Source organism: Amphiura filiformis, chromosome 1, assembly GCF_039555335.1.
Source record: "Amphiura filiformis chromosome 1, Afil_fr2py, whole genome shotgun sequence".
Taxonomy (NCBI): domain Eukaryota; kingdom Metazoa; phylum Echinodermata; class Ophiuroidea; order Amphilepidida; family Amphiuridae; genus Amphiura; species Amphiura filiformis.
In genome coordinates, this window is record NC_092628.1 from 14,967,067 (window position 1) to 14,990,589 (window position 23,523).

Consider the following 23,523-nt stretch of genomic DNA (forward strand, 5'->3'; position numbering starts at 1 on the left):
GTATGGAAGAACCCATCTGGAGAATGGCCAAAGAATCTTCTAGATTTTCTCATTATACTAGTAAGCCTAAAAATGCACAAATATTTATGGATGTCTATTTCTTTAGGACTGGGGAACAAACTTTGAACAGATGAATTATCTGAATCTTCCAAATCTGTGACATGATCAAGGGAAATGAGTCCAATATCGCTATCAAATATCAATCTTGACTTAATTGTTTTGTTTCTTATTGTTTTCAGCAACTGATAAATTATCTCTTAATGTTGGTATAACGAGAAGTTTGCATAAAAACAGCATTTTTGGAGAGCTGATGTTAAAAAATTTGTAAAAAGAATAAAATTATTCCCCTTGATCATGTCACATACACCTTTATTATATTCTCCACAATCATTAAGACACAGGCTAGGCTATATCACAAAGGAGCTATTAGACTCAAGACTTATTTCCTGAGTTCCACACCGCTGGCGCTTTATACCATGTTCATAACTGACAGATCACATAATAACTTTGTTGTTACTGGGCGGTGTGTACAACCAGGGGTGCACATTTTGGCAACAATTTGAAGGAAAAAGAGAAGAAAAAGAAAATTTACAGGAAAATTTGAGAAGTGGAGCGTTTAATTATCAGGGTGTGCTCTAGGGCTTTAATTGCTTGAAGTAATTTAAAAGTTCTCTGAATGAGTGCAAAACTATAAGTGTGGCTGTGGTAGCTGAGGATTTATTTTTTTATTCTCCTAACAATAGAAGCAAATTACTTCAAATTTGTCATTGGGATGGGGTAGCAATTAATGATAATTGCTTTTTTGACAATGATTTGGACACCTTTTGTAATTGGTTACAAATTAAAAACGGAAATCGATTTGCAATTAGGAGGACTGGAAATGACAATGGTTTTTGATGGTTTATCAAAACTAGTAATGATGTGCAGGTGGACACATGGGTACTTGAATGTATTTAATTTTGTCAAGTACTACATTAGCTATCTACAGATTGAAACTGGAATGAAATTAGCATTGATCACTTTGTGAATTGGTTTTCTTTTGATATGGGATCTTCATAATTTTGGTGAAATTTCTGACTACATTTATCACCAAAAGATAACTTTTTTTGTCCTATGCTGGTTGGATGGCAGATTTCCCACTAACTAATTACCTAAATCCAGATTCTGGAGAAAACCCATAATGTGTACATCCATAATGAAAAGCATACACTTGTCGGCTTCTACATAAAATGTCTCTTTTTACATTATTAGCTAGGAATAAATCCAGACTCATCTCAAGTGGAGGGCATTTCAAAATCATCTCCAAGTCACATGGTTTGGGTATACATAGAACATTTCCTAAACCATGTGACTTGGGGATGATTTGAAATGAACTCCACTTGAGATGAGTCTGGTATTTATGAAGAGCAACAATGCATCCTTATGATATGGATGTATACACATGTGTCTAAACTATACATAAACTGCCAGTGAATTATTTTGGGAATAATGTATCTCAACAAATACCTTGTAAACATTGGGCTCAAAAATTAGTTTTAGCTAATCTCATCTTCCTTTTCTGAAACAATTTTTATTGGGGAGGGAGGATTTTGAAATAAGGAAAGCATTGTTGACTTCTTGAGAAAAGTTTTTTAGAGTAGTGCTCTTCTGTATGCTTTTCAATAGGCTCACCACATAGCACTATTGCTGTCTGTTTTAAGTTATAATGTGTGAATTCTGCACAGTCTTTACTCAGGGCCTTGTTTAATTAACTATTTGACTGGACATGACTTCCAATTTTGTGTCATATTGACTGGACATGACTTCCAATTTTGTGTCATATTGACTGGACATGACTTCCAATTTTGTGTCATATTGACTGGACATGACTTCCAATTTTGTGTCATATTGACTGGACATGACTTCCAATTTTGTGTCACATTGACTGGACATGACTTCCAATTTTGTGTCATATTGACTGGACATGACTTCCAATTTTGTGTCATATTGACTGGACATGACTTCCAATTTTGTGTCACATTGACTGGACATGACTTCCAATTTTGTGTCATATTGACTGGACATGACTTCCAATTTTGTGTCATATTGACTGGACATGACTTCCAATTTTGTGTCATATTGACTGGACATGACTTCCAATTTTGCCTCACATTCCCAGTTTAAGGATAATATTAATGCTTCATGACATTTAACTCTGTATTTGGGAGAAGAAAAAATGGTTCCACAATTTTCTGGCAGCATGATTATTTCATGGCCAGTAGTTCTTGTTATGATATAAGAAAACTTTTGAAAAAAAATCTAGCAGCCGTATTGAAACTGAGAAAGGATTTAATCCATTCTGCCAATTCTCATTATACTTCTAGGCAGTAATCATTTCTGAAATGTTGACTTCTTGTAATCCTGGCTACTAATCCTGCTGATTTACACCACTCCAAATCCACTAAAAAATATTGTCAAAATAAGAGATTATCCCGTAACAAGTTAAGTTTGCGCCAATTTGTTACCCAGGTACAATTTAATCCGAAATTAGCGCACTTCTGATAAAAAAAAAGTCAGGGTGTCAAATAGGAGAAAAGTACACATGGCATGCAACCTTATTTTCAGTTATCGGTCAATACACACGACTGAATGAAAAGCACAATTTGAGGGTCATCTACCTATTTTGACCGTTCTATTTGTGCAAGCAAGTGGAGTATAATTCGTCCATATAAATTGTAAATTTTGAAAAAGAAAAAGAATGCACAGACAATTGTTCTTATCAGTAAAATCTAGGCCATATCAGCACTCACCTTCTCTTGGTGAAAAATAAAAAGAATATCATAAGGACCACTGAGTTTATTGTCCCGCAATTCCTATTATTTTATTGGTCCTTGTGAATGTTGTGGTCAGTTCGCTGGGCCGTATAAGGGGGTGGCAATTTTCGGGAGTTAATTGGTAGTGTTTTATTGACCGTTTACGCCAGGGGGCACTTAACCCGTTCTCCTCGTAACTTTTTAACTGCAGCTTAACAGATCACAAATGTATTGGGAAATTTAAAAAAAATCATATAACGATTTCTGACATCCATATTAAAAGTCAGTCAATATAAGTACAAACATTCCTATTCTTGATATAGAGGTTGATATGATAACTTGTGACAAATTAGAAAGAAGTTGCCACACATTGCCCTTCAATGAAGCCGCACTCACTGTATATAAATTAGTTCTTGCTCATTTTAACCTTATTTAGGGGGTGTTATTTTTGTGTAAAGTGGGGGAGTGGTGGTTACTTATTTTCATTGAGTATGACCAACACCTGGTGTTAAACAGGCATGCGGTAGAAGATCGTGATCGGTAATCAACAACAAAAGACCCTCATTAGCATGGTTTGATGATAGAACAATTGTCATTTTGGGCTTGAGCGGCCATCAACAACACTGCGGTTGCGTGGAGCGTTTGGCCCCACAAGTGGAGCGGAAATTTGGTGGGTTGGCCAATCATCGGTCGTTTGACCTGCCGTGACCCAGTCGACAACTTTGAAGTGGACTTTGTGACCTCTTAGCTCGGATGCGTCCAAAGAGAACAAATATTCTGGTTTTGATGCCTATTAGAGCTTGTTATTATGACAATCAAATTCTGACTTGCCGAATCAATTTCCACCCACTTTCAAGTTTGTTTTTGTGGCTTTGCAAAACTTGCAAAATATGACAACCAAATTTTCATTGTGCTATATTGCGTAGTCCCGGCTTTTCAAGTTTGTTTTTGTGCGGCTTAATTCCGAAAACTTTTCAGATTGGCAAATCATCCTTGGTATCTTTAACCTTTAGGCCTACTTCTTTTGTAGTCAAACTCAAACTCAATAATTAGTTTTTTTGGAGGAAATAATAAACATCTCTTTAGTGTTTGATGGTTGTATTATACAGTTATGATTGGAAGTATTTGAAAACATATTTTGATCTAAATGAAAAAATATGATTTGCAAGATTGGCAGAAAAAAACAAATATCATGGCAAATAAAGTTCTTTTAGAGGACAAATATTTCTGACAATGTTCATAAAGTGTATAAAATTGTTAGCTTCCTCAACAGTGACCCAGATCACTGTTTTCCCCAAAGAAACTAGCTGTAGCATCATTCCCAGATGTGATCACTATTCACATCATCATTATCACACCCTGGGAATGAGGTTACACCATCTCCAAGCAGGGTTAGCACTAACCTGCATTTGTGGGTCGACTGTAACTTTTTGAATTCTTCAGAGTTATGCATTGGGCATCGTGCGTATACGGGCGTGAATGCTGATTGGCTGATCAGCGTCATAATAACAATACGGGTGACCCATTGGTCATCGGTGCGTAGAAGGGGTGGAGACTGCACCTCTTCTACGCGATCGACAACCAGGAACTTGGAAGAATAAAAAAATATACTGTACGGCAACCAAATTGCATTTGCAGGTCTAGGACCACTAAATTTGACCACTTGGGACCCAAATTTGTTAAAGTTCTAACACAGTAAAGAGTTTGTAGACCCCTTCCAAGACCCACAAGTTTTAGAGGCTAGTGCTACACTGTGCTATCTAAGTGAAATGAACTCCATACCGTCTAAGCAACCTCTAAATCTAAGCTCCTAGTTGTCATGGTTGTGGGACACAGATCTGCATGATACAGGCTATATCAAAATGATTGGTACCAATCAGTTATGATGCTTATTGAAAAGCCTGCTTCTTCCAAATGCAACATAGGGTTCTTTTAAAATGACTATAATTTATTGTTATATGACTGTTTATGACATTAATCAACAAATTACGCAGATCCTATGTTGCATTTTGATGTAGCAATCATGTCCATAATCACTGGAAACCGATGGGTATCAATCATTTTGATACATCTTGTAGTTCAACTTCAAATTATAGCAGCAATGATGTACATTAATTATCATGTTACCTGTGTAGAACTCTTTCTTTCTCTTCTCGTCCATATCACACACAATTTGTCTGGTTGCCTGTAAGTAAAACAAAAAGACAAAATAATTAGACAGATGACAAAATAATTAGATAGAAATTAGACAGAAATCATGGAGGGGGAAACAATGGCAATACATAACAGGGGTGCCCAAATCTTTCCCCCACCCCATCCATTTCCCCCATCAAAATAAGTACTGCAAATTTTTTCACTTTTGAGGCAAACATTTTTATATAAAGCCTTGCATATTTTAAACATTTCTACCCCCCCCCTGAAAAAAAAATCTGCCGCTGTCACTGGGGAAAAACCTGCCATCGCAGTCATCCACCACAAGGAATGTTGTGTAGTTAGGTTGTTGTTTATTTGTACAGTTTCACCACACTGTGTTCCATTGTAAGCTCCCATTATGCATGTCATAACAACTTATATCAAAACCCTTTTAACTGTCATGATCACACAGTAACTTATTAATCAAACAGGTAGTTCATACTTTGAGAATGTTACGGGAAGTCTGTTCTCTTCATTTCTGCCTTGTAATTTGAAGAGCGCAATCTCCGCAAAACATGCAATGCATATCCGATGCTGTTTTTTAATATATAATTTGAAATTAAGGGATGAGAGATGTGTACTAGTATTAGACAATTTTTCCAAAGGCTTATAATTGTAAATTGTCCTACTCCCAGCATGACTTTACCAGACTGAATGCATATGAAGCGTGCCAAAATTGTTAATGTTGAACTGGGCCAAAATGAAGTGCATTTTGATTTGATTTGAAACAGGCCAAAAGCAAAAAGAAAAATCACAATTTTGGTCAACTTTCTCCACCTATTTTGAGCTGGGGGAAACACTCTATACCACTGAAGTATGTTATTGTAAGTTTCAAAATAGGGACCATTTCAAACTATAGTCTGTGTTACAAAACTGATTTTGAGCAGGATGCTCAAGTTTGACTAAAAAGTGATATGATTTCGAACTGTTTCATTGTGAATGGCATCTCCAAGGCCATATTATGCTAAAGCATATAGAAGATGCATTTCTTTGACTGTCACTCTCTACTATTAAAATCAGTCACATAGCTAAGGACTTTTTCAAAAAGGGAGGGGGGGGGAGCAAAGGCAGGCAAGATAACTTTCAAGGACATGAAGCAGGCAAAATTTTAACAAACATTGTCCATATTGGCTAAAAATATTGAAAAACACTGAAAAATCTTCAATAGCAGGACCAGCATCCCACAGGGGGAGCAAGAGGGGATAAGACTCCTCACTGGGGGAAGCTTCCCCATTTCCCCCCAAATTTAGAAACCATCTCCCAATGTTCCACAAATGATCTGCTGCACCTGCCTATGGCTAAAAAGTTGTTTCCTTTTGGGTTTTCATTGGACTGTTCCAGTTGAAATCCACACACCCCCTATAGAAGACACAGCCTTAATATCCCACACAGGGAGTGTGAATTTCAAATGGTGTTACCTAAATGTGTGACTCCATATGAAATATACACCCCCTGAGTGGTAGATTAAGGTAATATCTTCCAATAGGGTATTCCACACACCCTCTATGGAAGTCTTCCACAGAGGGTGTGTGGAATTTAACTGGAATACCCTATTTCTATTATCCACTTTCTTCTACCCCTTCCCCTCTCAGAGAGTCTCTCTCATATCCACAGAAGGATATATACCATAGAGTAATATCTGTACTCTTACTCTAAAAAATATGGACATTAGGGTATATCGCACAATCATGAAATACACCTTACTTATCAAGCAAATAAAACACACATTTACTTGAACTTGTGAAAAACAGGTTTCTGTGCCGTAACAATAAGAGTCAACGGCAATTTTGAATGGGCAAATCTTGGTTAATCAAACAGACCAGTCATTGATGCTTATTGGTATCGAAAACGGAGAAACAATCACTTTTTGTTTCACAAAACAAATAAACAACTACACCTGTTTTTCAAATATTCACGGGCCTATATTTATTCTCTATTCTTCGCCAAAGTCTAACAAGTAATAACTGATTTAGTTCTAACGTCAAAAAATAATATACCTTCGTGGATTTTTGAGTATTTGCGACTAAAATTGGCAAAGTCAGTGAACTCAAGGGAAAGTGAGAGAGAAATAATTCTCCAACATTCCCAATTGATATACACCATCCATCTTAGTTGTTTACTATTGTGTAGGGTTTGAGGTACAGAATAGCTGCGATATATCACTTTCTACAGCAATTTGTCGCGGCGAGAACTTTTTACGACAAACCTGACAACAAGTTGTATTACATTGCTGTGGTTGATGAATGGGTTTGGCGATTCGAGTTAGCACCAGAATATATTAGGTGGTCTAGCGCCAATGTTCTCGATTACCGCCCCTACTATAGCCGGTATGTTGTCAACGATCAATGTTAACTATGTGACGGGTTAGACCCTTCATTATACACAGCTAAGAAATTGCTTTGAAATAATTAGGTGTGTGGTTTGTGATTTTCAAATGATCGCTAAAGCTACACAGTCATTCTTTTAACAAAACTTGCTTCATTTGGCTGTGCACCACCGCACTAATATATATGTCAACGCCCTCCTTATAACGCTCAATTGACTTCCGTACTTTTCAAACAAACTGCCATCTATTGTGCAAAACCGAACTAATAACAATAAAAAAGAGAGAGGGGAGAGAAAAAGGCAAGCCCTGGTGAAAGAATGGGGTTCAGTGCCTCTTGTTCAAGCCGAGGTTTTTCTTTGCATTTATTTCCAGTCGAGTACGCCGGCTGGCTGACCTTTTGGCCCGAGTCGTTTGCTAACTCAACCTTTTCATACAAGCCCAACACCTTTCATCTATAGCTCACCACACAATACTTCCTCGACGATGACTGACAGCAGTTTGTTAAGATATTGTGCTGATTATTGGTACAGCGGAGATCCAAAGGAAGCCGCCCGCCTGCACGTGTGTGCAGCTACAACTGTCTGAGCTCGTTCTTGATGGTCAAGTTTATTTGTTTCCAGGGGGCAAAAACTTTTTTTTAATTCAAGATATTCTGTGGCTTTTATTAAGCAGCAAATGTTTTACGCAATAAAACTACAATTGTATTATGCATTGAATTCTTTTAAATTAAGGGGGCTTTATTAGAAAACCAGAAACATCAAATGGGAATGATTAAGTACAAGTTTTGTTGTAAATAAAAAGACCATGGCCTGACAGTTAGTTTCATGTCCCTTTATTGTTTGTTTTTTGCTTTGTATTGTGACTTTCAAGTTGAAATAATTTTTTAAAACTTGGCATACTCAATATCCATAATAAGAAGTAAGTTTAATTTACAGGAGAGGTCTTCATGGGCTACAGTTTTCAAATTTAAGGCAAATATTTATGATGCAATACAGCCATGGATCAGTACATGGGCAAACTATGGAATAGGGGGTGGTTACATGACACCATTTCTGGGAACAGGTTTTTTGCCCCTCCCCCTCATATATGAATAACAGAATACTTATATCGTTATTTTTTCTTGGTCCTCTTTCCCTGGAAAGTTTAAGGGTTTTCAAGAAGTATCTTGTGACTTAACATAAACATTCTCATATGTAGTCCTGATTTAAGACTTTCCAATTATAATTGCTATCATTGCTCATATCATATTGGCATAACTAAAGAACTACCCTTTGCAACCTTTGTTTTAAGGGCAAGTTAGCATTTAAGGGTAGGATTATAAATTAGGGTTTAGGATTAGGGTTAGAATTTGGAGTTAGTGTTAAAGATAATGTACCTGTTCTAGATAGTGTTATAGGGTGCACAGGGTATTCTAAGGTTAAGATTCTACTAATATTTCTATTCATCAGCCTCCCCCACTGTTTAATGTTTATACTTTACCCATTTAAAACTTACTCTGGATGTTACAGACAGTAAGTACCCTATCCGACCCACTCTCCTTGCCATCTATACATTCCGTCTATCACACTCATTAAAAACAGATATTTCAAGAAAAGAATGAGCTGGTCAAATTAGTCAACTAGTTCTAGGCTTCAAAAAGGTGAACACTAGTCAATTACACGCATTGGCATTTTTCAAGTTTAATCCTCATTACTTTTCACCAAAAGAATAGCCCCGTATTTCAGAGTCGACTGAGCATGTAAATGATGCCCTGAGCAATCCAATGCCAAGTTCACACACACACACAATAAAAAAGAAAGAAGCCTTGAGCAACGAAAGCCAAGTTCAAGAAAAATAATAAAAAAATTGTTAGAAGGGCGTCCCTCGTAACACAGTTTTTTCAATGGAGTTCATAAGAGTGCCGACAATGTTACCACCTTGTAAACTCAGGCAAGCTTGCGTTTACCCTGCGAGCGATTTTCAAACTTTTTTCCTTCTTGTTTGCGAAAAAAATGAATCCGGGGATGCCCGCTGGGCCTAGTCACGACTCGGTGTGTCAACACAGGTGTGCTTTTAGTCCGAGAATGCCTCGATTTTCCTTCTGCTTTTGTAATTTTTTGTACATTAATTACCATCATGTTTAGTGACATTTACATCATGGGGTTCCTTGGACTACAAACACATTATGCCAATAACAAGCAAAGTGGAAACCCAAAATACCTGTGAACACATCACATGTATACAAGAATCACTCCAGTTCATTCCGTTCAATCTGTTAAGTTTGACACCTCCAAATCAGGGGCAACGCTCAAGGCGCAATGTTGCCGACGGGATGTTTCATTGTACCACGACAGGAAAAAGAGAACGAGAGAATGAGCGAGAGGAAAAAATACCTTTAGTCTGGCTTTCCTGATATGTTTGTCAATAGCGGTAGTAATAGTCAGAACACCTGATTGCTCGCCGGTCGAATTCCTATGTCACTTTTTCTGAATTGTACAAACTGAACAAGGCACTAGTGTTTTCCTCGACATCACAGCCAATGTGTGAAAATCACGCTACTATACATAACACCAGTCACATAAAACTTGCGGTACTTTAACAACTTTAAAAAGGCAACTTTTAAAAGGAACATTTTATAAGGAATAGCCGCGTTCTTTTCTCTTGCCATGGAGAATGTCCAGAAATAATCCACTATATTGAAAAAGAAATCAAGTATTAACAGCCAAATATTCGGTTTTACACATGTTATTAAGGCTTAAAAGCTTGTTACATGTATGTAGGGTTAAATGCTTGTTATTTTGAATTCAATACATGTTATTTTGGGTTACGGTTACACTGAGAAACTATGTCATGTTTAGAAGCAAAACAAGTAACAATTCAGACCATCCTAGCGAAAATAGAGATTCTTTACAACCACACTAAACAGTGCCCACCATCTTTTGTTTAACCAAATTTGATTTAGAATCTAGTTTCATTACATAAAGTATCTACAACAACTACGCTGTACTTTCCTCTATATACATTTTTACACGTTATCCCGGCTTACAATGGGATCATATGTCTCTTAAACAAAGAATCAAGTTTTGTTTGAACTTTTTTTGAGTAAATTTTGGGGAAAATCTGCAATAAGTAGGTCAGTTTGATGCCTGTGTCACTTGCGGCTTTTACAATGACATCATCTCTCGAGGTACCGCTTCAGTTGGGATAACAATCCCTTGCAAACAAATGAACTGAACCTCCGAACAGGGAAATGGCCATGACCACATTCTGTACAAGTAGTGATATTATAACTTGAAAGCTTTTATTAGATCTTATCAGAACAACTTTAAAAATCCAGTTATAAAATATGCAACTTGTCAGGGGTTTAACATGACAATATGTTTTAGTTCTAGGATTTTTGAAAGATTTCTTTCTTCTTTGATAACCAGCTGTTAAATGTTACAGATATTATAATATTTAGTACTAGATGCTATCTACAATAGATATATGTAACATTTAAAGTTCCTATCTTCATAAGATAGCTGCAAGAAATGACATTTCCATGAATATTACACATACTATCATCACCACATAAGATAGCTACTACCCTGTGTTATCATCTCTGCAGAAGACATCAATAGCATTTATGAGATCTTTATAAGTTGGCTATTGCACATGCTATCTTCATAAGATAGCAATTAGACTATCTTAGTAAAATATTGTTTTAATCGTAACATAGTCATACCCATTATGATTAAAGATGTTATCTTCATAAGATAGCTGTTTAAAATTACATTTTCATAAGGCAAAAGAAACATGTTGTTTGATTGTCCATAAATCCATTCCAAGGTGTAGAGTCAGTCAGTCAGATTTATAAAAAAAAATGAATAAATAAGGTCAAAGCCAAAATAGGTATTTGATTAGCTTAATAAATAGCCCAAATAGGTGTGAATTGGGATATTTATCTACAGTAATACCACTTCATTCAGGTTTTAAAACAGTTTAGAAGTATAAAGAAACAATTAATAAAAACTTCAGGATGTCAAAAATGTTTTTTTTAAACCAACTTTTTTTGGCATTTCCAAAAATTTTACCATTTTCAACAAAAATGGTGGATGTTTGCTTCTGACCACACTGAGTGTGAAGTAAATACTATCTTCAGGTACTAGACAGTCACCGATGTAATACAAATACCATCATGGCATACATGTATAAGTCAGAACCAAAAGGTGCCACATTATGATGTTCATCTCAGTCGCTGCTTATGTTATATGTATATGGAGGGTTTAGGACCAGGAGGCCCTACCTGCAATAGCTGCCCTATAGAAAATTTGATCCGTTCTGTATTCTATATTGTAGACATCTGAAAAATATGACACCTGGCAGCTATTGCAGATAGGGCTTTCTTGCCCTAAAACCTTAATATGGTTACGCAGAGGTTGTTGCGCGATTTTGTCGTTCATCCGGATTGTTTTTTCTTGTAATTTCTGATGAAATGACAGAACTATAAAGCTTAAAAAAGCCACAATGTGTTTCCAGTTCATAGACTATTGTAATAGACACCCGCTTCATATGTTGTTGTATTATAGCATGGTTATGGCCGATTCTACAGGTGAAGCATGCTGTGTGCTTAATGGTACGAAGAAAATTGATTGGCTTGAAAATTTGGGTAATAAAACATGATTTTTAGGAACAAAACGAAAATGTTTAACTGCTAAACCACTTGAGACTGGCTTTTCAACCACAGCAATCAAACTTTTGAGATGGTAAGGAGGAAATAAGTATTGAGCAATTGTGAATTCAAGTATGGTGGATATCTTCCTCCTTGCTGAAAGTTTTTGGGGCAGGGTGACTGAGGAATGTGGTCAAAAGGCCAAAATGGAACCCTCAGAAGATAGCAGTGGACAAAATTAAAGTTTGTGGTAACAATGCACTATGAATAGATGAACAAGTTAAAAACACCTTTGACCGAAGCCAGGCAAAGCCCAATAGTACTCAGAGGCTTTTAAATTAGAGGGATGCAAATGAATTTGACAGGACAGGCATAATGGCAAGTGGTCTGATTTTATTCCGATTCACATGCAAATTCAATGCTATGTTCTGACTTTGTGGGTATCCAGATCAAAGATGACAGGAGAGCCCGGTGGTAAAACATTTGGGATTTTCAAATGAACCTTAAGAATTAAGTGCAGTTAGGACACTTTCCATCCCTTGATCCCCCCTCTCCATAAGCAAAAGTTAGTTCGTGCACTTTTTTCTTTTTTACAAAATGAAGATGCAAATCTCTGATCAAATTTACACAGACATTATAAGCTGACAAAATTACTCTCATAAAATAACTACACAGCAATTTTCTTCTTCACAATAACCGCTTTCTTTCATTGATTTCAACAAATAAAAAAAAAATCTAAACATAAATCATTGCCATCTATAAAACTGTCATTTCTTTTATTCAACCTCTTTATCTCTAGGATTTATTATCAAGTCTCCAATTTTCATCCGCTCTAACAGGTTTAAAACAACTTTGCAAAACTGTAACAAAACTATTGTATGTTTGACAATAAGAAGTCATTATGCACCAAATTTCCATATCAAAATTGAATTTTTGAAATAAGGCTGAAAGGTAGATAAAAGAAGAATTGATACATTTTATGGGGTTTTAAATCTTTAAGGCGCAATTATGATGACAGGACATGGGTTTTCCCAGGGGCTCTGATCATGGTCATGAAAAGACTTTCAAATATTGAAGTGTATTGTGTGCTTTCAGGATTGAATGGGGTTAAGAGGAATCCCCTGATGTGAATGAAGAGGACACTTTTCTTTCCTTTTCTTGATCTGTTGAAATTATGGGATTTAGATTGATTTTTGGAGTGGAATAAGGATGAAAGGAAATTAAATTTAGTTTCCAGATGAGAGCTTGTGAGGAAGTTTACAAACTGTCAATCAATGGAAATCAATCTAATTGGGAAGTTTAGGATAGTTGGTCATCTCGTCAATATTAAGATTCTGTGCCTACCCCTCCCTACCCATTTAGAAAATGTCCTCTTTCCCCTCCCACACTGAAGGCTAGGATAGTGGTCATCTCGTCAATATTAAGATCTGTGCCTACCCGTCCCTACCTGTTTAGAAAAATATCCTCTCTCCCCTCCCCCACTGTAGGCTTAGGTTTAACTAAAAGTTTATTCTTCCCACCTTCCCCAAAAAACATATTTATCATATGTTTAGTGCCAGAAGTGGGTAAGTGAAACAGCTGCCAATGTGTAGTTACCAGTGTAGATGAGAACAATATACTGTGTGTAAATTGTCAAATGTTCACAGGGCAGCTATTGCACTTACCCACTTCTGGCACTAAGCAGTCATTGTGCTGATCCACTTCCTTGTGTATCCTTAATTTTAATGACTTTTTTTACTTTTTGTAACGAAATGACTGAAATATTTTTAAGTACAACTTTTCTTTAGAATCTGGTTAGCTTCAGTCTGTGGCCCTCATAGACTTAGCGAGCGCAACACACGAGCGTGACGCAACCTCTCTGGACAGCATACTAAAGTAACAGAGCCTGAAAGTAATGCTAGAATCGAATAAAGTACAGCTTGTGGGTGGCGTACCTTGTAAAACCTAGCCCTATTTTAAAGTGACTTTAATATATAGGGAAATCTGAAAATCTCTTCTAGTCATAATAAATCATACAGTTTCTTACCATGTAACATTTGTGGCCTGTGATAATCCACCTTCGACTTGCTTTCTATACCGAGATTTGTCAGCTCCCTGCCCCAAGTAATAGCTCCTTTAATTTATACAATATCGCATAAAACAATTACAAATTGATGGGATTATTATATTTGTCTTCCCTGGGATTACAACACCCAATGTGTCTAAATAACCAATGGATTAAGTTGCTTATAGACTAAGCTAAGAAAATGACCAAGGTTTCCAACACAAACATAAGCTTAACGCTGACACAAGTTGCACACACTCCTGCCACCATTGGCCACAGGTTTTTCAAAACATACTTCATGTTATAGCTACTTATCAGGCTTAAACATGGTGCTAAAGCTACTATAATACTAAAGCCCTCAAATCCCCAATTTTAACAGTGCTCTAAGGTTTATAAAGTGATTTAGTTCAAGCTGGCAATAGGGTTAGCAGCTTAGCTGCCCTTAAGCACTTTGTAGTCCTTAATAAGTTGATAAATGTCATAAGGCAATTATAATATTATTACAAATTTGCCATAATTAATACAATAAAACTTACACCTAGGAAATCCCTATTTTGAGAAGGTTTGGCCCAAATTATGTAACTGTTAATAGTTTTCATAATCGTTGTTATTTCTTGTACACATATATATTGGAGTGCTACAAGATGTAATGAGATTTGGCAAGATGAGATTACAATTATTTGTAAAGTCAAAGCAATTATTAAGCCTTTGCAGCATTAGAGACTGGAATCAACAGTCTTTTCTCATGTCCTAAATGGCTAGAGCAAATATTGTACCTTCCAAAAAGGACTGTCAAAATATGAAAGAGTTTGTAGAAATTGGCCTAAGTTGTACCGCTTGACGTACAACGGGATGGCCGAAGTGTGAACCATAACCCTCTCCTAATTTGAATCATTGTCGACTTAAGGCGATATAATACCCCGATTTTCATCAGTACCCCTCTTCTTTTTTTTCTTGCAAATTTATTAAGTACATATATATGTTTATCACCTCATGTCCTGAACTTATCAAATATATCTACATATAAAGTGAATTTCAACAATTTTAGTAAGTCATTTTAGCCCTATATATTTTTTGTTTACTGTAACCTAGTAACTCAGATCTGTGTTTCATAACAAACCATAATTTATTCTTTTGAAAATGTTCAAGTAGGGTACATGAATAGAATACATTAAATCCTTTGTTATACTCTCTATAGAAAATCTATAGTGGTGCATGCAAAATACCTACCATGATATAACACTGAATAAATTAAATAAACACTTATACAATGGATGCATAGTCATTAGTTGTTAGGAGAAGAAAAGGCTATTAGGTCACCGTATGTCAGGTTATAGGTCAATTGGTTCAGGTCAAATTTAAGCATCAATTTTGAATACACATGTGAGAGTCTGTGATATCATATGAGGCATAATTTTGATATTCTGTCTTTAACTGGATATATATCGAGAAGTGCATGGTGGATATACTAATATACCTTGGGATGTAAATGGTGAGTACAATTTAGAATGCCTAGTTGAGACGGATTTCACAAATAAATATAAAATAGTTACCAAAATCACAAAACTTAAGCTTACGGAAAACTACCCAATATGGTTATATAGGTGACAAGAAATACAATTTTTTTCATCATTGCTGTAGTATGGTTGTTGTAACCTGTTACCTATGGCTTAATTAAGTTTCAGTGCAATAATGTCGCAAGTTAAAAATGCAAAATATAGCTCAACATTGAAAATAGAAGCATTTTAACCAGTTCCTTTTTTGATAGTTGTGGAGCACCAAGTTCATGAAGTCATAAAAGAAATCAGGAACCACTTATTCCCATTTTACATATCAACTTTATTTCCCTAATGTGTTAGCAACACATATCCAAAATTTTAACGAAATCCGTTGATAGTAAGCTTTCCAAAATGAAGTGAATTTAAATCATCAGTGATGTACCTCCTTTTGGCTTCTATCTGTAAAAGCATGTAAGCTACATTGATACCGATACCACCAATAAAACGAGAAGATTTGCCCCTTCATTTTGCATACCACTTTGTCCAATTTTTTTTTGTAATTTCTTCACAAAATGCAAAAAAATGCAAAAAAAATCAATGGGTGTAGTACCCCCTTAAAGGAAGACCATTTAAAACATAATACAAGCAAATGCGGATTGGAAATAAGAGTCATATAATAATTACACCATAACAGCTACGTACAGGCAGCTTTGTGCTCAAGTTGAAGTCAAATATTTCAATTTAAAGCAACAGCATTATGCACAGTGATTGGCAACACCAATCTCTCCATGGTTTATATCACTGAAAACTTTCAAACTAACCAAAAGCATGATTGATAGTAGTCCAATTCGGAACTTTTCCCATACTCTACCTGATGCACTGAAAGTATCCAAACGACATCTTCCGACAACTTTGCCACTGATGACAATGTTGCCACTGATGTACATACAAATATGTATCTCAATAAGATGGCATTTAATTATACTTTTAGCCTGTGTTTATGGAAAACACTAATTTGTCCTGACCCCCTTTAATTTCACCCCCTTCATTTTATATATGATTCAAGTTACTTCACTGCCCAACCCCAACCCCACCCCCCATATATATATTTCACTCTTTTCCCCATCAACACACCCACACATCAGTAACAACAACCAAAGACCACCAAGTTTTTCAAAGAAACATCAATGAAATTGACTCTAATAATTACAGAATTACACAACCAGGTCTACTCTGGTGTTTTCAAAATCTTGGCAGTCTCCATCCAACCAAGAGTCCAACCTTGTTCCAAATCAATACAATTATTTCCCGAATCAATATTGCTACCAATTTTACCATGGAAAGAAACAAAGTTCCATATTTCTTTCCAATTTTCCTTTGCTACAAAATGACATTTTATGTTTGTTTTTATATTCCAGGCCTACTGTAAAACTTGTAAAATCATTTTTTGAAAGGACAGAGTAGAATTATTGATATACTGATCGCCTCAAATCAGAGCATAATTCTCGACTATCACGATAATGCGCGCTTAAGCGGCTTAAAATCCTTACTAAGGAGCACTAAATGACTTAGATTTCGGATATCGGTCTGCTATTGCATGTAAGTGTCTTAAAGAAGGAACTAAGCAAACATCAATTCGATATTTCAGATCAATATTCCTATAAATATATTACTTAGAAGAGATGGATTTTCCCCTTTTATTACTATTGGTAAATCTCACCTGCTTAAACCACCAGGGGGCAATGGAATTATGTAATCTATAAAGACAACGATCATTAAAGGCCTATCAAGGAGAAATGGGGATGTCACCTTTTCATGTCTGAAAAGAACATTCCTTTTTTTGGACTTTTAGATCACATTGAGAGAAGGTGAAAAAGACCTCACCTTTCCAGACTCAGACAGACCTTGTAATATACCCCTACCATTGATCCTTGCTTAGAATAGGAACATGAAGGCTAATAATTCATTTCCCCATTACTAATTGCTTGCTGCTCATTACTTGTATTATCATCTGATTGAATGAATGAATGAATGAAAGAATGAACAAATAAAATAAATAAATAAACAAACAAACTAACACACTGCACAGGATCTCTTGTTCTATGATATGTAATTAGTTGATTTATGATCAAATTCTCTCTAACATCTCTGAGTACAGTTACTCCCTACATGTACATTTCATACTTTGGCTCTCTGTGAGTAAATAGGATTTATCGTCTGGAACCCCTGACCTGGAGTGATCCACATTTTATGCTGAAACTGATTGAGGGACCTACATTTTATGCCAGAACTGATTATACCTACTGTTCATGATCTCAACATTAAAAAAATTACCTACACCTATTTGCAAAGACATTTCGACTGCCCGATTTGGCACAGTTTATGGCATTAACATGAAGTCAGGTTCTGATTGCGTAATTGAATCACATCATCATCATCACCTCATTCGCCAATCAATCTGCAGGCATGACCTATTTCTCTTTACGTGATTGGTCAGTCAGTGCTAATAAAAAGATCATTGCTCTTTTCTGAGAGCCACTGCCCACTTAGGGCCAAGACACGTCTTACAAACCATTTTAACATCATACAGGGCAGTAGCTCTGCACAGGTGCAGTACAGCCTACGTATAGAATAACCAATGAGTATGTTTTACAAGCTAGCTCAATTTTTCCATTAGAATAGAATTATGAAACTGCAGGGCTCTTATTCGGACCGTCACACAACCGACTGAGCTATTTCAAAGACTACTCTCGATTTAGGGGGACACAAGCCGCCACTCACAAACCGCAATGCCCCACGAATAGCGAGCAGAGCGAGGAAGGAGCGGACAGTTAGTTGGTCCGTATGGGTAATATAGGTACATGGTCTGTAGCACAGACTATATGGAGGGTCACTTCTTATTTAATGATAGAAAAGGTTATAGCTGATATATTTTGCTGGATCCAGGAAGAGATTATCTTTCTGATTGCTCTTTTCCTGTCCGCACTCTTGAAAATCAATTACAACAACATTGTCTTGCAGGGTTTTTTTAAAGTGTTGATGGTCGCAGCTGCTTGAGGACACAAAGAAAACAATATTTACTCATGACTAAGAAGATGACAATGATTACTACAATATTGGTCCCTCTTTCATTTTTAAGGATCACAAACAAATCAACCAAAACTTTTATCAAAACATTCGCATCAATGACTTTTGCTCTCAGTCTCAACCATGCAAAGAAGATCCTTGTTTTTCTTAGAATAATATTAATAACATCATTTGTCCTTATTTATCACAACAAAGCAACAAAAACTTTCGAAAACCATGTAAACTTTTCATTTATATATACAAACACCCTACATGCACCAGGATATGCATACTCATGCTACTGCAAGTTTTGATGATATGCCATACTCTGGCCATAAATATGGTATGTAATGATGTAAAACTGCTCAGCCTTTAGCTTAGTCAATCAAGAAAAAGTTTAAGGGGAGAAAAGTTTACATGCATGCTTGCAAAGTTTCCACCTGATGGGATACTCACCATCTGTAACAATCTGAAATCAATACAATTGGTCATCCTTCAACTGGCCAAAATGAAGGAGTGGACACTACAATAGAACATGGCATCAATAACCTTTTATTTGCCGATGTCCAGTGCACACAACTGGTTTGAAATTTCATGCAATTTTCTAAATAATCTCACTTAAGGGATCTAAAATGACCGTTTATTGCGTTTCGACAGTATTTTTTGTGGGACATGAGAGCACCTCAGACCTATCGAAATGCATTCTGAATCTGAAGCATGTCTTTCTGATATCAAATAATTTTCATTTTTTTAAATCACAATATAATACAAATTTTATGACAAATTATAAAAATTTGATATTTTTCAAATTTTGATATATAACAGTCCTCGAAGTAAATTATATAAATCTAATGATATATTCTTAAAGTGTATGTAGCAGGGAGGAAAAAGCCGACGATCAATTGAAAATTTTGACCTTTCACATTGAAGATATGGATTTTTTTTCCCAAAAGACCTATTTTTTTTTGGTGTTTTGGAAAAAAAAATCCATATCTTCAATACGAAAGGTCAAAATTTTCGATTGATCGTCGGCTTTTCATCCCACCTACATACACTTTAAGTATAAATCATCAGATTTATAAAGTTTACTTCAAGTACTGTTAAATATCAAAAATATCAATTTTAATGATTTGCCATAAAATGTGTATTAAATTGCGAATTTCAAAAATCAAAATTATTTGATATCAGAATGACATTCTTCGTATTCAGAATGCAATCGATATGTCTGATGTGCTCTAATGTCCCAAAATAAATACTGTCCAAACGCTCATACCCCACCCCTTAATGCCATTTGGAATCGTAAGTTCAATGCATTCATAGAGGACCATCATACTCAGTATTGATCAACATAGTGGGTATACTATCACAGATTTTTGTTAGTTTGGGTAAATCTTTAGCTTTCCATTTTCGCCAGCGCATAGGGCGCTGGTACCTAATTCTGAGATGGGGTTTGTGTACACTAAAGATTAGCTAAGATTATAGCCTTCTTCTATTGGTATGAATTATTGTTTTTACTTCTCGTGGTGGAAATGTTTTTGATGTCTGCTAATTTGATTTGCAAGGAAAAGAATGTATGTTTTGCCGTTTCAACGAATCTAAAACGATTGAGTATTGCCAAAGTTATGTTTGAATTAATTATGACTTAAAAAGTTATCATAGGTTAGGCCTACACATATAAACATAAACTTGTTCAGCAATCAGCATATCAAAAAAATGACATGGTCAAAGCGGGGGAATGATCACGAGGTCATATCAGTGGACTACTGATAGCATGATGTTTGGTTGCCTGTGAGTGCATAATTGATATGTTGATAACAGATCTATGATTTTGTGGAATCAAAATCTTCATTATATGGACCACATTGAAGTCAAAGTAATTATCTATCCTATCCTGTATCGTTTTATGGATACAATTGACTCAAAATGTTATTGATGATATTATTGCTATCTTTAACATCAGTTTTGTCTTTTCAACGGGAAAAATCCGATTGAAAATAAAGTTTTTAGGGCTAGCTATAATATTGAACAATATATCCCATATTTTGACATGCACTTATAGAAAATAAATAAATTATTGTCTTACTTTATAAATGATAAATACTGTAAAATGACACATAACTAAAGTGAGGCCAATTTCTATCTTTTTATTTGATTCATAAAATTACATTCAACAAAATGATTGAAGACTGAGAAAACACACAATGCAGATTACAGAATGGAGTAGGTAAGATGCCATGTCCATAGCTTTGCAGGAGTTTCGGACTAACAATCAACACATTCAAAATATACAGTTTAAAAGTGAAGATTGTAGTGAATGATCAGTCCTTTATCATGTGCTTGCCACTATCTACTTTATAGTAAACTATACATTGCGAAATAATATAAAATTAGTTAACATAACAACTGCAGTGTATTTCTTGATTTTTATAATAAGCATGGGTAAAAAGCAGTAAAGACAAAAATACAGAACAATTTGGAGTAATGAATTAAAGAGTTGACAGGAGTTATAGGAGTTAATGTGTTTTGCTGTTTCAGTGTGCATGTTCTCACCATTGATGGTTTGGTGAACTGTCATGTAACATGGATGTAAGCGTGATCCTAAAAATGCCTTTCACGGTGACCCAAACTATTTACAAGACCTCTTCTGCATTGACGCTGGCCTTCCCTTTTAAAGGGAATTTTTATCAAACCATATCCTAAACAAATAACAATGATCATGCATTCATCATAGCTGTATAATCCTCATTCTTTTACTGACAGCATAAGCTATGTTTGTTTGGTGGTCAACAGAGCAGAGATTTTTTGTAAAAATAACAAAATTTCAATAAAAATTAAGCTCTTTTGGAACTAGAGAAATAAGTTGTCATTATTTAGTGATGAGACAGCAAGGTCAATTGTTTTGATAGGCAGAAGAGGCTCAATTTGTAAACCACTCAAGGATCTATGCATCACCTATCATAATCATCAGCAAAATAAGTTCCTAAAAAGTTTTAACCTTCAAAAATAATTATTATATTTACTTGTTAATGTTCAGATTTTTTTTTTTGAGGGTGGAGGAGCTGATACTACATAATGGTAGAGAGAGGGATAGTATTTTGTGATTTTTTACTGGCTTTCATTAAAAAAACAAAGTAGTGAAAGTGGCAACAAATCTTATTTTTGGTTGATTCTCTCCTGGTCCCTAGTCCAAAGTGTCTGATGAACTTATCATGTATACAGTACATACATAATTCAAATTATTTGTCATAGATTTCATGAACTCTGTCCAATAAGTCTTATGTTAAAGCATGGATGGTGTGAATGTTGTTTGTTTGTTCTTGTATATTTTTCAACAACAGCGTAGAAATTATGATCAAAGATGGAAAAAACACACAGCCAGTTCACGTCTGACAATCCTGTCAACCAAATACCCTACGGCCTGTGATTGGTGATAACTAGGCGGATCCTTCCGGAGATATACGCGATGCTAACCAATCCCAGGACGTGAGGAGTTTGATTGAGAGGCACATCAGATTCGACCTAGTTTTTTTAAACATTATTTCTGCCTCTGATTATATAATATTATTCATTTGCTCAGTTAGTAGAGCACTAGCCCCGAAATTCTGCATTCCTGGTCCTGGATTTGATTTCTCAACATTTGTTAAAATGAAACAGGCTGTCATTGGGCTAGCTTATTTCTTGAAGTTGGAACCTGTATATGATCTAAGCACAACCAGACCGCTTCAACAGGTAAAAGGTGACTCACTCTCAATCAAATTTACTTCACTGCGCAACTTTTACCAAAAAAACCAATTATCCAACTAAAAAATTGAATTGAATAGCTATCAAATTAAGTGGTGTTTCCCAGATCCATGCAACAACCTGTGTTGACCTGTAGTTTTTATGCGCAACTTCAAACAATCACAAAAGGTGACAATAGCGCTACACAACAACCATGAAAAACCTAATTAACCTGAATTTCATTTCTTTCTTGGATGAAATTGGTTTAGATATGGCAAGCAGGCCAGGGAATAGAACTTTTATTTGCTAGACCTACAAAATGAGTCGATGATTGGCTTGGTATTGTTAAGTTTGTCAGCATGGTTTATCATGCAGAACATTGAAGGAATTTAGAAAAATATGTTTTGGTAAGCAAGGTATAAGCAAATCACACTGTGAAAAATGAATAACTAGATGGAGTCATGGAGTAGGACTTTATAAACATGCTCTACTCTAAGAACCACTAAAACCAAGTGACCGCTCTACCCAGAAAAAAAGGAGAGTGGTCACTGGGTTTTAGCTGTTCTTGGGGTATAGCATTTTATGGATTGCTATCTATTACTAGTATTATAGGGATATCATGGAGCAAGGGTGCAGATGGGTCGAACGGCACAAGACCCCCCCTTTTTTATGACCCCCTGGCAAACAAATGGACTTATTAGATAAATATAGATAACTAGATCTCCTTCTCTCTAGCTACCAGCTAATGATCAAGCCAATGGACCTAAACATTTGTCCCCAACACTAAATTAGGTTTTTCAATAAGCTAAAAAAATGTTCTCTCAATTCCAAAAATAAAACTTCCAATTTCAAAATACACTAAGGTTAGCAATGATATTATTAATTTCTTAAAAGTTTTCCTTACTGTGGGCAATACTCGACCTTCGTGCACAGACTGTATAGACAATCAAAAAAATCGGCTAAATTAGTTACACACATTCCTTATGTCAATACACTAAAGAATTCCAATCAAGGAGTTCCATACTCCAACCCTTTTTAAGTAACCATTATAATTCAATGTATGTTTAAACATCACAACAAAGGCACAGTCTACTTCTTATGAGGGGCTGTCTCAAACCAGTGCCAAACCATGAAACTTTTTTTTCAACCAACAAAACTTTCTGACCATTTTGCCCTGAGGGGGAGTATTTCAAACATTTCAATTAAAGTAGAGCATAGCAAAGAAAAGTATGAAAGAAAAAAAAATAGAAAAG

General features: G+C 35.7%; 1 protein-coding gene across 1 annotated transcript in view; it reads right to left on the reverse strand.

Moving 5' to 3' along the window:
• The window catches only part of LOC140158690 (EH domain-binding protein 1-like), a 124,658-nt gene that overhangs the window by 84,826 nt on the left and 16,309 nt on the right, over positions 1-23,523 (reverse strand). The window contains 1 exon segment of the mRNA XM_072181910.1: positions 4,920-4,977. Coding sequence (XP_072038011.1) covers positions 4,920-4,977 — 58 coding nt within the window.